General features: G+C 36.0%; 1 protein-coding gene across 2 annotated transcripts in view; it reads right to left on the bottom strand.

Moving 5' to 3' along the window:
* The window catches only part of LOC108713084 (copine-8), a 134,801-nt gene that overhangs the window by 55,773 nt on the left and 61,798 nt on the right, over nucleotides 1–17,230 (bottom strand). For both annotated transcript variants that reach the window (XM_018255792.2, XM_041588502.1), the window contains 3 exons: nucleotides 14,090–14,193; nucleotides 3,203–3,242; nucleotides 2,266–2,342 (listed from right to left, as the gene is read on the bottom strand). In XM_018255792.2, coding sequence (XP_018111281.1) covers nucleotides 2,266–2,342; nucleotides 3,203–3,242; nucleotides 14,090–14,193 — 221 coding nt within the window. The remainder of the gene's footprint in view (nucleotides 1–2,265; nucleotides 2,343–3,202; nucleotides 3,243–14,089; nucleotides 14,194–17,230) is intronic.

The following is a 17,230-nucleotide window of genomic DNA, read 5'->3' as shown; positions in this document are numbered from 1 at the left end:
AATTTTACAGATCTCACTTTAAAAAAAAAACAAACCCTTTCTAAATATTAGGATGTAACCTCTTTTCTTCTAATCAGAAGCCTCCTGGAAGGACCTAATGGTAAATAAAGCATTACACAGTTTATTATATGATTCAATTAAGTTCCTCTTTTCTAATATAAAGAACCCCAATGTAATGGTTGGCACCCTGCATCTAGAACCAATGCCAAGCACCCTGGTCTCGGCTCGTGCTTCTGCCAGTAGCAGCCGCCTTTGGCCTCGGGAGGAGCCCTCAGCTACTCAGATGTCGCCAGCTCTTAAAACAAGAGGTGCAAGGCGAAAGGTTCTAAACAAGCGAAAGGGGCACAACTGTAGGTAAATTCTTTGGGCAGAAGGTCGTGGTACAAGACGTTAGGCAATAGAGTAGTCAGATCAGGCCGGGGCAGGCAGAGAATAAACGTAGTCATGCAGGCAAGGGTCAAACCAGGAAGTCAATCAGAGTGGTTAAGCAGAAGAGGTAGTCGGTATTCAGGCAAGGGTCAGGATCCAGGCAGGGGTCACAACAGGAATCAAACAAGTTTAAAACAGATTAGCAAAAGCTCAAATAGCACCAGGAACAAACTCCTATAACGAGCAATGAACTGCAACCTAAAATTCCCTTTTATACCGTTTGAATTTCCGTTTGAATTTCATGCCATTGTGCGCCTCCGCGTCTATAAAGAAGACGAGGCGCAGGCGCGCGTGCCCTAAGGAGCAGCAATGATGCAGGAAGAAGAGCGGCGCGGCGGGCGTCCCTGCTGCACCACTAGACCACCAGGGTGAGCTACTTTTATCACACCCAATTGCCAGTCTTTCTTTAAAACTGAGACTTTCCATTTGATTTACTAGTTTAGTTGCCCTTCTTTGAACTCCCTCTAATTCAATAATATCTAATTTGAGCGCTGGAGACCAAAACCACATGGCATATTCTAGTTGGGGCATTTTAATACAGCTGAAAACCATGTTTGCCCTTCCAGCTGCTGACTGTCATTGCTGGTTTTTAATCAACACTAACCAATCAACATCTGCTACTTAGCTGCTTTGATTGCCAGTTTGTCAAGCTCTTGCTGGATAGAACTAATTGTGCTGCATAGTTTTGTGTCATCTGCAAACAGTACATTGATTACAATACCTTATTTGATGAACAAATTAAATAAAAGAGGCCACAATACAGAACTTATTTTCTACACTTCTTTAGGTCTTCCCCTCTCCAATCAACTTTTTAACCAAAGTATGCTGTTCTTCTGAACAATGTCTGGAACAACCCATTTTACTCAGATTTTCAGAGAGAAATGCACTATAACCAGCATGCACAACATTTGCTGCCTTCCTTCCTTAAATAAGGGCCGTAACTGACACCTGTTTTTTCACAGAATGAATGACCTCACTAATTGAACTCCACACTGCTATTATTTGGAACAAACTATTATATATATATATATATATATATATATATATATATATATATATATATATATATATATATATATATATATATATATATATATATATATATATATATATATATATATATATATATATTTGCCTAATTCATCCCCAGGTCATGGTCCATGATGCTCCCCCTGTATGATCCAGCTCGTTCTTTAGGGTCTCCTAAAGATGTGCAACCTCTTATGGATTAAGACAGAGGAGGGCTTCTAGTAGCTGCAACTCAACACTGCCTGCTAATCATTTTTTTTAAGAATTTGTAAGTTTTATTCTGATATGTTATAGTTAATACTATTACTAATAATACAGATATTAACAATCGCCCCTACTCAACTACGACAACTAAGAATAATATAAAACTAGCATAATCCAAAAGTTAATTAAGATGCTTAAGCAAGCAATAGAACTTGGCAATAAAGTCCCTGACAGCATTCAATTTTCCATGCGCAATATTGTGTCTGGTAACAACTGAAAAACACGTGCACTTGCTGTTTTTGGTGTTATTGATTTTAATTACCACCTCACGAGAGGCAAGGGAAGGGACATAGCTACACTGTGAATTTTTAAACACTGATATGTCTTTGGCTATTTGAAGAATGTGTTTTCCAAATGTAATTAATGCAACTTGTTTAGCCAACACAAGGCCATCAATAAAAGTACATTGTGTGCTGGAGAAAAATTTAGGGATGAAAAGACACCGTTATCAACTAAACACTATTTGACTACGCAGATAGAAACCAAAATTATTGTATTTTTATAGGGTTTCAAAAATTAAATCTTTGTTTTAAGGATGCTTACGTTACAATCTTTTCCAGCCGACTTTCTTGGCTTCCAACAATTTCGCCCAATGTGCAAAACATCTGACCCAAAAAATCCTGTGGGAAAAATGAGTAAGAAATAAGTGTATAAAATACTGAAAAAAAAACAAATGGAATATTTCAATATATTTTCAATATATTTTCTCAGGGTTACCATGGGTTACTTAGACCTGCATGTTATTTATTTAGCAATATTTTTTGTCTGTGTTTGCAGTTTGAAAGGTTTAGGTTCAATATAAGGCAGAGAGATATTCCTAATTTAATTGTCAACTTCCAGATCCAAACAAATGCCATTAAATCATTAATTTCTTTGTAAAAGAAAAGCATGCTTTAGCGTTTTCCTTTAGTACTTAAAAATAAAAATGTATACTTTGTTAATTTGCCATGTAAATAAAAGCTATTTGACACTAAACCAGTTTTATTCAAGATTTAGCTGCAACAATGAAGATGACTGCATTTGTTTCTAGGGGAAGGTCAAAATGTTATCCCTACAGCACCTTGGATAATAACCCAGAAACAGCCATTAGGGCGCATCTAGAGTTGGTACCACTGTATTCTTTATAGGGCTGAGAGTAGCTCTAGCCTTCTAGATTTGTACCTAAATAAAAATGGTGCACGGAAAATAGCACTGAAAATCAACATCCTAAAATAATTAATGTGTCTCATTCTTTTGTTAAAAGATAAAACACATTCTACAAAAAAACTTTATAATTGATGTTAAAACAACATTTGCTGTGACTGCTCCTAAGCAGCAACTTCAGCATGCATTAATATTATGTAAGAATGTGAATGGATTTTACTGAATAGATTTTACTTGGCATAACCCAATAGAATCAGTCTATACCTAAATGCGTATCTAAGACAGGGTATTGGCCTACATCAGAAAGTTATGAAATCACAGTTTCTTGGAAACTTACATGCTTTGATAGGTTAGGACTTTTTGAATCGACATCATACCTAAATAACAAAAAAAAAACATGGTTTATAAGAACAAATACCAGTGATTGTAATAGGAAACTAGGATTCATTAAAAAAAAAAAAAAAAAAAAAATATATATATAATTTTCCAGGTTTCTGTTTGTATGGTGTTGTGGAGCACAATAAAATTGACCTACCCATAAAAGAATTTCCAGTGTTAAAAAATGTGTCTCTTGTTACCAATCCACCTATTTTATGGAACGCATGGGACCTGGTGTTTTCTGGATAAGGGATCTTTGTTGTAATTTGAATCTCCATACTTTAACACATCTGCTAAAAAACTTTTAGGGGTCAATTCATTAACTTCGAGTGAAGGATTCGAAGTAAAAAAACTTTGAATTTCGAAGTGTTTTTTTGGCTACTTCGACCATCGAATGGGCTACTTCGACCTTCGACTTCGAATCGAAGGATTCGAACCAAAAATCTTTCGACTATTCGACCATTCGATAGTCGAAGTACTGTCTCTTTAAGAAAAAACTTCGACCCCCTAGTTCGCCACCTAAAAGCTACCGAACCCAATGTTAGCCTATGGGGAAGGTCCCCATAGGCTTGGCTAATTTTTTTTGGTAGAACTATTATTCCTTCGATCATACGATCGCAGTATTTGCGCAAAATCCTTCGACTTCGATATTCAAAGTCAAAGGATTTTCATTCCCAGTCGAATATCGAGGGTGAATTTACTCTCGATATTCGACCCTTGATGAATTTGCCCCTTAAAGTATGTTATAATAACACAGGTACTGTTTTTAATTATCACAGAGAAAAAGGAAATTATATTTAAAAATTTCAATTTTGATAATGGGTCTCCGGATAAGGGATCCCATAACCAACTGATACCAATACAAAGATACAGTTCCATATGCATTAATGTTCCCATGGAACTCATTACTATAAAAACTCCTTAAAATGCCATGGTAACCGTGGGTGCATAGCTGCGAATATTCCCCAATTCTCTTTCACAATAATAATAACAGCAGGAACGCCATGAACCAGGGAAACTGCTTTAATATTTTCAAGGCAAGACTGTTTCAGTGTTATTCATAAAGGTGATAAAAGGATTTATGGATATTTTCCCAGATTAATGGTTGATCACAGGAAATTCAAAAAGAAATAAATGTGTGTGAAGTCCAATATAATGGAGAACTAAACCCCCAATAAGAAAAGCCCCTACCTACTACCCTAGGTAGTCCCCTATCCCTGTTCCCCTCTACTGCATAGTTAGTTTCCCCTGAAATTGCCATTAAAGAGTTTGCTCACATATCGGTGCAGAGTACCCGCAGCAGTGCTCATGGGGGCAACCTATCGAATCGTCATCTTCTTCTATAAGTGAACGCCGTATTGGCGCATGCACTTCGCTTACTCATACGAGCAAACTCTTAGGGGCAATTTTAGGGGTAACCAACTATGCAGGGGGAAGCACGCGTGGGGGGACTGTCTAGGGTAGTAGTTATGGGCTTTTCTTATTTGGGGGTTTAGTTCTCCTTTAAGGTAAAGTATTGCTATTTTAATCAGTGAATAAATGGCACTTGCATCATTAATGAAAATTCTTGTGAAATGTCGTGAATCCAAACAGCTTTCAAAGTTACACCTCCCCCATGGAGGCTTTTCTTGAACAGTATACACAATAAAAGACTTTAAATACATTTCAGGAAAGAGTAAGGCTTTTTTAAAAGCCCTTTCTCTGTATAAAAAATGATATGCTGATTATTAATTTTATGACTGCACAGATCAGGTTTAGGAAAAATATTTATACTTTTATTCTAGAAAGCTTTTACTTTTGGCATAGATGGTACAATCCCAAAGGCTAAACTGAATGTAATATTAAAGAAGAGAATTCCCAGAGGACTGGAGCAAACAGGTCACTTTGCCATACAATCTGAATTAATAAAATTGACCATTTATCTTATCCTCAACATTGTAAGCAAAGCTCCGATCCTATTTGTATTCTGCAACTTTTGCTTGTTAAAGTCTTCTGCTGGCACTATATAAATAAATAATGATGATGATGATGATCTGTACTTGACATGTTTTACATCATATTAAAGAAGAATAGGCTTTTACATTACCATTTCACAAAAGTAATAATTTAATTTATAAACTAGTAGATAAGTAGATACTGTGATGACTTCTGTCCTATCCTGCTGAGGAACAATACTGGTTCCTTGATATTCATGGAACTAACCTGTTACCTAGAAAGAAAGCTGCAATAGAAGTTATATTGCTTAAGGATCACTTTCATTCTGAAGCAAAAGTTGTTGAGAATTTCCTTTGAAGTTACAGTCACAGCTCATTTCCCTGCTGTGTGAGATGACAGAGATGTTCTATTTTAAGCCTAAATGCTAACACCTCTTTTATTTTACTTCTGGTGCCTCGAACTAAGAGATAGCAATGCATTATTCTAGCATAGTCAAATGATACTTTGGCACTTTCTGCGAGAACACTTTTAACATTTTTGACATTGGACAATTTTATGTTAGTCGTTTTTTTAAAAAATTATTTCCTTTAAAAAAATATTTTCCTGTTCCATGGGCAGACTCCAGGAGAAGTCTTTAGGGAAGTCCTGACTTCAGCTGGGCCATGCAAAAGTATTTGTCCCTCATATGTATGTTAAGATTGGACCAGAAGTATTATGTAGCAGGTGCCTGCATCTATCAATGAAAAAAAAAACGCACCTTGCAGAAAATTGTGCGCACATCAATATTTGTTGAAGGAGTTTAAAAACATGATTATTTTTACTGAGCCATTTGATACGCTTTTATTTAGTCAATGTTGCTTTTAATTGGCACACAGACAGATAATATTGACAACTTCCAGCTTTAAAAGACACACTTAATGTATTCTACCAAAGATATCAACAATCAATTTTAGTTCAATTTCAAACACAGAACAGAGTATTAAAAAGAAACAGTGGGCACTCTGTGTTGCTCCTTTCTGTGTTTTATAATTCAATAAAAGTTTGAAGGTAACATTCAGTGGAATCAATGTACCAATATGCCTTTATTTGAAGGGGTTGGAGCAAATAAAAAATGTCCCGATTTCACAATGACACATTGTAATATCAGATTTTTCCTATTGTTGGTAAATCTTCCCTTTAGTCAGCACCATTTCTGGAAAACATAATTTTATTTGAAGTTAGCTGTTGTTTTTCTGCTAGGTGGGGGACATTCATGAAAATGTATTAATTTAGGCTGCGCTGAATATAATGGTCCCGGTAGGGCTTTGCAGAGGCAACAACAAAAAAAGAGGGTTGAACCCAGATAGTAAAAAAAGGGGTTCTTTATTTAAGAAAATGATTTTATGTGAATAGTACATCAGGTCAAATTTAGATTTTTTTTTTGTAATATATGTCCTTTCAATTTTATGTTTGCTGAGGAAGAGAATGGTGGCTGCCATTTCTCTTACGACACTAGACATTGTCTCTCTCAATCAGAACCAATGCTGCCAAAATGCTCTTAATTTCCAGATGCTGCTTCCTATTTTGGTGAAAGAGAACTATGTTGTTTTTGGAAAACCAAAGCAACTATCACTATCTCAGATAACCCTGCATATGAATAATATATAAATATAAATCATGTGTCGGTTTACATCCACTGCACTCCTAGCACGGACTCCTGAAATGTTACAAGCTTGCTGATTAAAGACTTAGAAGAGATCTGACTCTTGTAACATTGTTTAAAGAGAAAGACCCAGATAACAAATATAATAAACACTATAGATAAATAAATACTGCTTTCAATCCCAATAACATTTGAAATAACTTTAAAATTATTTAAAAAATGAATTAATGTATACTGCATAAAATTACATCATTTGTTGTTTTTAATTTGTCTTGCATGAAAGGCCAATAGGTTTGCTTAACATAGTTTTTGGGTGGTGGACCCCTTTAAGAAAATACAAGGGGGCAAATTCACTAACCAGTGAAAATTTGCCAGCGCTGGCTTTGCGCACATCGCCAGGCGTAAATTCGCCTGGACAACGCTAATTCACAAAGATCCGAAGTTGCGCATAGGGTAACGAACGCTGGTGAAATTACGCCAGCGAAATTACGCTCAGCAGTTTGAAGTTATGCTAGCATTGGCTAATTAGCATACGGCATGCAGTTAAAGTACAAATGCTGTATATGCTGCAGCAAATACATTACACTACACAAGGCCAGGGAACCTTAATAAAATTATATAAAGTTGTTATATTGCCCACAGTATAGTTTAGGTGCCATATGTTAGCAAATGTAGGGGGGAAGGAGGGTACCCCAAAAAAAAATTATGATCTTTTTCAGTCTATCACCCTTTAAATAGGAAAAAACACCAGCGTTTTTTGGGACTTAGAAAAATGTTCAACTATTTTTTGAGGAAGTCCTATCTACTCTATTGCACTTCATCTGGTCTGAGGTGGCAAAGTTAAGTTAATAGAGGTAACGGTCAGTAAAAATCAAAAACTTAGTGAATTTGCGTAGTAACACTATTCCCTGGCGTTAAAGGGCGAAGTTGTGCCAGAGTCTCCTTGGCGAAATTACGCCAGCTACCATTAGTAAATCGGCAAAGTGCAGCAATGACTTCACGCTGGCGAATTTTTGCCACTTCCCCAAGGTATTCTACATTAAAAAAAGTGCCTGATTCTCAAGCACAAGTGAATAAGAAAACAAACTTATTAATAATGTATATATTACAATATAGGACAGGACAAGGTTACAATAAAAAGCACATAAAAGAATGTGTGTTGGAAGAATGCCACATGAGAGGTATGAAACAGCAGTAATAGGGATTGGGCTGATTTAATAAAAAAAAGATTTATGCAGCAATTTTCAGTCCAAAAGTACATTTTTCACAATGTAACTTATTGAAAATATTGTGTTTATCAAATCAAGGACACGATACAAGTGCAGGGTGCAGGGGTGAACTATGCTGCAGTAGAAGGGTGCATCCTATGGAAAATGATTCTGATTGAAGAGGTCCCCTGCTCTATGTTAATAAGGTTACCGTATAATTTTGTCACTGTCTGCTTTTCCATGCAACATAACAAATGTTTAAGCATGTTTAATGTTCAAGTAAAAGAGGTAACAGTAATGCAGTTTCTTTGCATTATTTATACTTATGACAACAATCAAAGCAGAGTGTAAAATCCTTAGTTACATTTTCAGCACATTATGTACAGCCAGTATCTGAAAAACTGTCTATCCATCATTTTATCACCAAACCAAAAGTATTAATACAAGCTGTTTTTCCCCTTGTTGATAAAACAGACTATTGTTCTGACAAGGTTTCCCATAGATATTGCAGGATTTGCTTCCATTCACTTGAAAGAGCTTTATTGGGGTTTGGCACCAATGTTGGGTGATCAGGCCTGGCTTCCAGTTTCTTGTTCATCTCACGATTGAGGTCAGAGATCTGTGGTCTCCAGTTAAATTCTTCAAGTCCCAGCAAATCAATATAGTACACACTCCACATTTTCCATTGTGAAACAGGAAAGGGACTACTGACTTTTTGATACAAAACAGGAAGCACATATGTATCAAGAACAACGTGTTATACTCCAGACCATTATTTCTTCTTCACCAAAGCTATAGTTGGCACTAATCATTAAGGCGGGCAGTGTTCTCCTGGTCTCCACCAGAACCCAGACTTGTGTATGGTTGCTTGCCTAAAGAAATGCATCTTGTTATGCTCACAATGGCTAGATTTTGTTTAGTAATTGCTTACAGGAAGATTTAGGCAATTAGCAGATGTGTTTAAACTGAAGACATGATTTTTATTTTAGCACTTGGTGGTCCCTTCCTGAACGATTCCGTGGCCAACTAATTTGCTTACAATGGTAGCTCTGGCAGGACATTATTTTATGAACTTGTTGAAAATGTGGCATCCTATGGTATGCCATGTTGAAAGTCATGGAGGTTTTCAGAAATCTATTGCCATTTGTTGGACATTACATTGCTGTGTACTTAATTATATACCTTTGCTAGCAACTGGTGTGAATAGTGAATTCCTCTAATTATTACAAATACACTTTAAAAATGTCTTTAATAGTCTTTAAAATGGCCAAACAAAGATGAGTCCGTCACCACAAATAAACAATGGATACATAGATAATAATGGAATAAATAGTATTACAATTCTAAAAATTAGCCTGGACAGCCTTTATGGTAAATAAAAACACTTTCATAAATAATATAACAAAAAGCCCAAGGTCAATAAAGATGCCTATATATAACATATCTATTGGTCTTTTAAGAAAAATGTCCTTATTTATCAATATAGCAAAATATACCACTGCTTCTTTAAAGACAGCAAAGGTGAACTGTCTATATTAATATGACACGGTAGCTAAATATATCCCTGAGTCTCCAGAGCAGCAGAATAAGTGTTAGTATGTGAATAAATCAGAAGTCTATTGGGGCATAGACTGTTAGGAAGGGCCCTCTGTTTACCTATTGCTCAGACTTAACAACCTTTGCACAGCTAGTATAAAACATACAAATCTAATTTTATACTACACAGTATATTAGGTATGCACATATTTATATATTTGCCGATCTCCTAGCACATAAGAATTCCCTTGACAAAGGCCGTTGTGCTGAAACTTTGGGGCCCTTCTCATTTTTTGGCAGGTGTATCTGCTCCTTGTTGCCTTTTTCTACCCTGTATATACAATTGAGTGGTATGTATATTTGCTCAAATTCTATGTATATTGATGTTTTTCTGATATAACATTGTTGTAATTGCCACATTAACTCTCTATAAAGAGAAAGAATTTTTGTGATACCACCCGTGTCTGATAAAAAAAGTGTGCATACCTAACATACTGTGTAGTGTATATTTGGTTACTCGATGTAGGGGTAACCTTAGGTCTTTTGCACCTCATATACTGCTAAAGTATTTTTCTATGAATTGTGTGCCCTCCACTGATATAAATCTAATTTTATGCTCTGGATGTTAATCTGAATTAAAGAAATATCTACTAAGTATTAAAATGTCATCAGCTATTAAGCAGAAGTGAAGAAAGCGACCTTTAATAAGGTAACCTTTGCTTTGACAAAAGCAGGTATTTAAAATTGATTTGAGATTAAACAGACAACTTTTAAAGATAAGGGGAAAATGAAAATAAGGAAATAAAAGCAACATTTCCACAGATTTATATCAAAAGACCTTGCCAGTGGCAGCAGCCTTGATATCACCCCCTTCCCATGCTTACATATTTTGTGTTGGGTGGGAGTCGAGGGTGGGGTCTCTTTGCACAGTTTAAAAAAGGAATTGGATTCACCCCACCCTCACCCCAGGACTTATCTGCTTTTTACCACCACTGGTAACTTACAACACACTGCTTAATGGCAGGAGCCATCCTGGACCTTGAGTCATATTTATCAAAGCAGGGCTTACCCCAGTCTGCCAGAAGGAAAGGTCACCATTCTGTATTCACTGTTATGGAATTGTAAGGGGCATATTTAAGAAACACTGAAAAAAGAGCTGCTAACATGCCCACAATCATGAACTTTTCAGCCCCACATTCAGCTCACTGGGCCTTATAGTTATAGTTTTCACAAGCTAACAATCCACAGTATGGCCATGGATTTAATGAAATACTGACACCAGAAATTAACAGCTACTTACAAAAGCTGAGTTATCAGTGAAAAACAATTAACATGACCTATAGTTCCCTTTTATTGTACATTAATATTTTGAAGAGATGTTTTTTAGAGTCAGTTTTACTTTAACAAACCATATGGACAAACATTATGGATAGAAATTTGTTTTCACATGGACTTTACAGGTCTTCATTACATAGGAAACTAAATGAACTTACAAAAGGACCAATTATGTTTAATAATCATGATATGTCAATGTAGTATTAGAGGCGGAGAGTAGCCCCATTGTGAAATAGGGGTGGTGTCATTTTGTACCTAACTTACTATGTAATGAATTTATTATTTAGAGAAACCATGCGTGACAACACATAACATGGATAAACTGAAATAGGTGGATAACTAAAGCCCCCTGTGGAAAACAGAACCCTAAAGCTATGTTTTACTGATCATTTGTATAAATAATAAGTGGGCACAATGCCTTATATACTGTGGTACATTTTCTGCCTAAAAAATAAAGCTTTTAAACATGGACGTTAAATCTACAGTTCTCCACTATAGAGATGCTAACAAAGATAAAAGAATCCTGGTACATCTAAAACCCACCCTGAAATCCACCTCTGCCATGCACATCTGCGCAACTACACTTCATGCTCTGGCTGCTTCTGACTACTTTGGGTGCAACTTCTATTCTTTTAAACAGAAGGGTAAGCAAACGATCCCCCACTATGTGTCTATAATGTCCTCTAATGTACTTATAAAAAGTAATCATGTCCCATCGCAAGTGTGTTTTTCCCAGAGAAAACAACCCCAACCTTGACAGTCTACCCTCATAACATAAATTTTCCATCCCTATAACCAGTTTAGTTTCACGTCTCTGCACTCTATCCAGCTCATGTTCAGCAGGGAAAATAAGTACTGAACACGTCAACGTTTTTCTTAGTTTTTCTTATCTTTCTAATGGGGCTATTGACATGAAATTTACACCAGATGTCTGTGACAACCCAAATAATCCAAACACACAAATAACTCAAAACAAATAAATTCATAAATTAAGTTGTGTAGTAATGTGAAATGAAACAGGGAATAAGTATTGAAATGTATTTAATACTTAGTAGAAAAGCCTTTGTTGGTGATGACAGCTTATCAGGGACGTATAAGGAGCAAAATGATGTTAATGTTATAATGTTAATTATATAGTTAATGCCCTTTTAATACAAGACAGTACTTTATTTGCTTTAGTAGTCTATTAAAAATTATGAAAACATTAAATAAACCCAATAGGCTGGTTTTTCTTCCAATAAGCATTAATTATATCTTAGTAAGGATCAAGTACATGGTATTGTTTATTGTTACAGAAAAAAAGGAAATGATTTTTACAAATTTGTATCATTAGGATAAAATGCAATCTATGGGAATAGCAATTCTGTAAATTGAAGCTTTCTGGATAATGGGATTCCGGATAACAGATCCTAAACCTGTATCTTATCCCTTAATTCCCCTTTAAAAACCTTTTACTGATGTCAGGCTTACTGGCCTCTAGTTTTGAGGCTTAGAACAGGCTCCCCTTTTTAAATAGCGGCACCATATTAGCAATTGGCCAGTCTCTAGGCACCATGCTCCAGGAAAATTAAGTAAAGATGTTTGGCAACCACAGAGATAAATTGTGGAAAGGCCACAAAGACCTGAGCCTAGGGCAGCAGAATTTTAGGGGGGCGGCATGCCGCCAAACCACACCCCCATTGATTTGGAAGCACTGGGGATTTGCAGGAGATATAATAGTTTTAATACATTCCTGTGCACCAATGCCCAGTACTCCTGCCCGATGCTGAAAATTTGTGCATGTGCACAAAGGAAGGGAGGGGACAGGGGCAAGGAACAACAACGGTATAGGGGTGCCTGCTATGTAAATCTGGCCCCGACTTCATCCACACTTCCTCCAGAGAGACAGAACCACATGTTGACTACCCTTTTAAAGAATTGGGAAAACAGACACCCAATGTAAGTATAGGAACTACCAGGAAACTGGAAAGTGGAAAAGGCAATAGCTTTCATAATTGTAAACAGAAAACAGTCTAATGCTGGGTTAACCCCAGAAAATCCAGCATACTAAACCATTAACCATTGTTTCAAAAATACCACTGTGTGCGTGATACTAAAATCTACAGTTAGTGTATATATGGGTATATATAGTGTGAGTGTATGTGAGTGTGTGAGTGTGTATGGATGGATGCTGGGTTTCATTTTAAGGGTTGAACTTGATGGACTTTGGTCTTTTTTTTCAACCCAATCTAACTATGAAACTATGTAACTGTGGTAGAGCAGAATTCTCAGTCCAAAGGTAGTACAGAGTACAGCATCACATACAGTATGCAGCCTTTAGGTTAAAAGTACTCAATAATTCAGGAGTGTTCAAATTTTAATTTCCTTTATGAATGTAATACTGGCTAATCTAAAGGTATTGTTGGAAAATTGAGTAGCATGGAAGCTCATTTCAAAATATGAGAGAAAGTTTCCTGCAAATAATCGAGAAGGGAGCAAATGAATGAACTAGGGCATGGAGTTTGTTCTATAGATGCAAAGGAAAGATCTGGCTATTCAGTCCAATTCTATAGCTCTCGGATGTACCACCGCTATATGAGCATGAATAATATCCCTCAATAGATTCTTAGCAAATATTCAAAGTAAAACAATTTAATGGCAGGGAAGCAGGGCCAATCCACCTGGGCACCCTAGGCAACCTGGCCGGCTCACCCCCTCCCCCTACAGTGTACAGGCCCTCTCCTGCAATGTTTGCACGCATATATTGTAACTGAGGGGAGAACAGGAGAGACGAGAGCGACAGAGGGCAGTGACCTCAGACTAGGGGTAGCGCCCCCCCTATAGTTGCTCCCTAGGCAGGTGCTCTTCTGCCCACCCCTAGTTATGGCCCTGTAAAAAACTGAATTAGACAGTTTGGAACTACTGTATGTAAATCCAAAAAGTCGGGGTAATCCTGAAAACATCATTCCCAGAAATTCCCAGTCACAAAATCTGGGGATTTCCCAATTCACAAAAATGTGTCACTTTTTTACTGGTCTGTACAGTAAATCGAAAGATATGTGCTGCTGTGTAAGTCATCCCAAGACAGTTCTGAAACTGCCTTTCTTTCCTGTACTGCAAATAATTCTTACAAAAGCTTATTATAATAAGATGTAAAGAGAGTAAACATAAAAAAGAAACTGAAAAATATAGCAACATATTCATTACTTACAAATCAAATCGAAGGTTCTGTCTTTCCTCAAAAAAGTAATCCATTATAAACTTTTTAACAAAATCTGGGTTCAGGGTGTTGTCAATCACTTCTGTCCTCCCATACTGCCAAGAGAAAATAAATATGTAAAATATAGTAAATAAAAATTTATTTTTCCTTTAGCATCATTTCAGAGTTTATGCCTTCCAGAAAGCAAGGTAATCCCATTACACATTTTATTGCAAAACCTCACACCCAGCCTCAGACAGTTAATTAAACTTACCATCCTCCATTACTGTATCATATTAAAGCAATTTTGAATTTTAGCATAATGATACTCCAGAGAAAATTATACATATAGAAAAAAAATAGTGTGCAGCATATCATGCATAATCATTTCATATATTCCCCAGGGAGCCTTGATTATTAGGGACAATCAGCTCTGAATAAACAAAGTCATCAAGAGATGCAAATTTCTTTTGCATAAGTAACATTTATTTAGCTTGTAGAAAAAGGTTAACAAAATGTCTAAAATGCAGAACAGCAGCCACAAATTTAAGGAATGTGTTTAAAAGAACAAACACTGTTATGCAATGTGGAACTGTCTTTTTTGTATTGCCTCAACATACACTGTAATTGTGATTTTATTTCTTATTATTTTTATGAGCCACAGACAAAAATACATGTTTCTTTCCTAACTTAAAAATGATCAAAGCACAAGTTGCCAACAAGAAAAATGTTGTATTTTCACAGGCAAACAGATGAAACAGACTGTGGTTCAATCATCTGCGTAGAAATGAAAATAAACAAACAAATTCAGATTTTTATAACTGCACTATTTTAAATGCGAAAATATTCAAACCTGTAATCAATAGCAAAGATCTTTATGTACACTTATATAAAGTCTGCATAGCAGACTATCCAGCTGTAGGTTTGTAAGGCTGCACTGAGACAGTTCTCCTTTTTGGCAGAAATATTCATGACACCAAAGAAAAACACTTCTTCCACTTAAAGGGGTAGTTCACCTTTCAGTTAACTTTTAGTATGTTATTGACTGGCCAATTCAAAGTAACTTTTCAAAATTGTCATAATTTTTAATTTTTTATAGTTTTTTAATTATTTGCCTTTTTCTTCTGACTTTTTCCAGCTTTCAAATGGGGGTCACTGACCCCATATAAAAACAAATGCTCTGTAACGCTACACATTTATTGTTATTATTTTATTACTCATCTTTCTATTCAGGCCCTCCCATTCATATTCAAGTCCCTTGAATCCAATTTGGACCCTAGCAATAGATTTATGAAATTGCAATCTAGAGAGCTGCTGAATAAAAAGCTAAATGTGTGTAACAGTTTGTGAGTGAGCAGAGCCTACCCATGGGTGAATTTTTTCCCATATGGATTAATCTGGTATATATGGCTCAGTAACCCACTGGCGGATGGAATTCAGCAGCACAGTCTTGTGACAAAAATCTGAACTCACACTAAGGAAAATACTATATATGTTTTATGAGTGGCTGCTCACAAGACATCATGCTATACAGAATATGTGTGCACATGATCAATCAGATGTAGGGGGTGGGGCAGGTGAAAACAGGAACAGGAGGGAAACAGGAAGAGCAATGAATCATAAGACAATGGCAAAACAGCAGGAATGGCCTTAACCAAAATGCCCACACAAGCAGATTACTCCAATAAGAATATTCATATCACCTAAAAGTATCATATTTATGTTTTGCATAATTTTCTTTCTCTACAATCATTATCAGTGCAGCATTATATTTCTCAGCCATTTGTAAGAACTTCCAATTAGGAACCTGTAGTGTTTAACAGCAGCCATTTTAAGGGATGATACAGCCTTGTGTAGCAGAGCTGGAAACTTTTCATCGTTTGTTATATGGCAGTAAGCTTTGTTCTTATTGGTTCAGTAATGTGACTGACAGTGTTGCTTCACAGAATGTATATTGTATCTGTTTTGTGAAACTGAGCTTTCATTTTGTGGAAAAATGAATCCTGTACTAAAAATCTTGCTTTCTGTCACAATTATCTAGTTTGTCATTCAAATCTAGCTTGGCATGCGCTAGTTAGTTACACGATTATATATTCTGTCCAAGTTTACATAATTAATTGTGTAAGAAACACTACACATAAGTGTGTCTGTTACATGGAGTTTATACTTATATTTGTGAGACAGATTCATTGTTAAAATGTACAGAATGAAGTTTGCAATATATTGACATCCTTTTGTGCACAAACCAGATTTTGTTCTGATTCTTTAATAGAAATAAGTCTTTTGTATATTTTTTTTATCTGTGTACAAATACTTATACACCATGAGAGACATTAAGGGGCACATTTACAAAGCTTGAGTGAAGGATTCGAATTAAAAAAACAAGCTAATTGTTGGGGATCACTGTAGCAGGTTAGCGATTAGAATCACTGAAATCAGGAACGGTTTATTAAAAATACAAAAACTGGGTCTGGAAAAGTGCTGGACATATTACAGAATCCTTAAATCCTGATATTGAATGAAATCTCCCTGAATCATGCCTCAGCCTGGTATAGAGCGTACTACTGTTGTGCTAATAAAGGCCGCTGTTTTCATTTTTCTTTCCGCTCAATTAGTCAAGTTATGGATATCATTAATAGTGGAATCGTTTACTTTCTCTAGACTGAACCTACATTTAAAAGCAGTTTCCTGTTGCTAGAAGCTATGATATATGGGTATTCTTTTTTTATAACAAAAGTGACTTTATTTATAGACCTTAAGGATACTTAAGTATACACAAAGATAATTGCTAATGCCTCAAGAATCTTGATGAAGACTAATGTTTGGAGAGATTTTGCTCATTCTTTCCCTTGCTTTAATGTACTTGTGCTAGAACAAGGCTAATTTAAATGGGAACATAAACCATTCATCTTTTTTCCAACAGTATCATTTCAACATCTAAGGGAAATCTGCTTCAAGGTAAATAATTGCCGCATCTATGATGTTAAATCACCAGAATTGCCAATCTTGCATCCATTTTCGTAAAATAAATGCTGCTACTAGAGAACTATTATATGTCCTGGGAAGACTGTCTTTTCTATTATTTTGTTGCCTGGTTAGGAAAATACATAAAGGGCCAATATTGCTGTATTTTTTAACTGATTATTTATATTC

Source organism: Xenopus laevis, chromosome 3S (assembly GCF_017654675.1).
Source record: "Xenopus laevis strain J_2021 chromosome 3S, Xenopus_laevis_v10.1, whole genome shotgun sequence".
Lineage (NCBI taxonomy): Eukaryota > Metazoa > Chordata > Amphibia > Anura > Pipidae > Xenopus > Xenopus laevis.
Note: the sequence above shows the minus strand (reverse complement) of the source record. Positions and strands in the feature narration are given on the sequence as shown.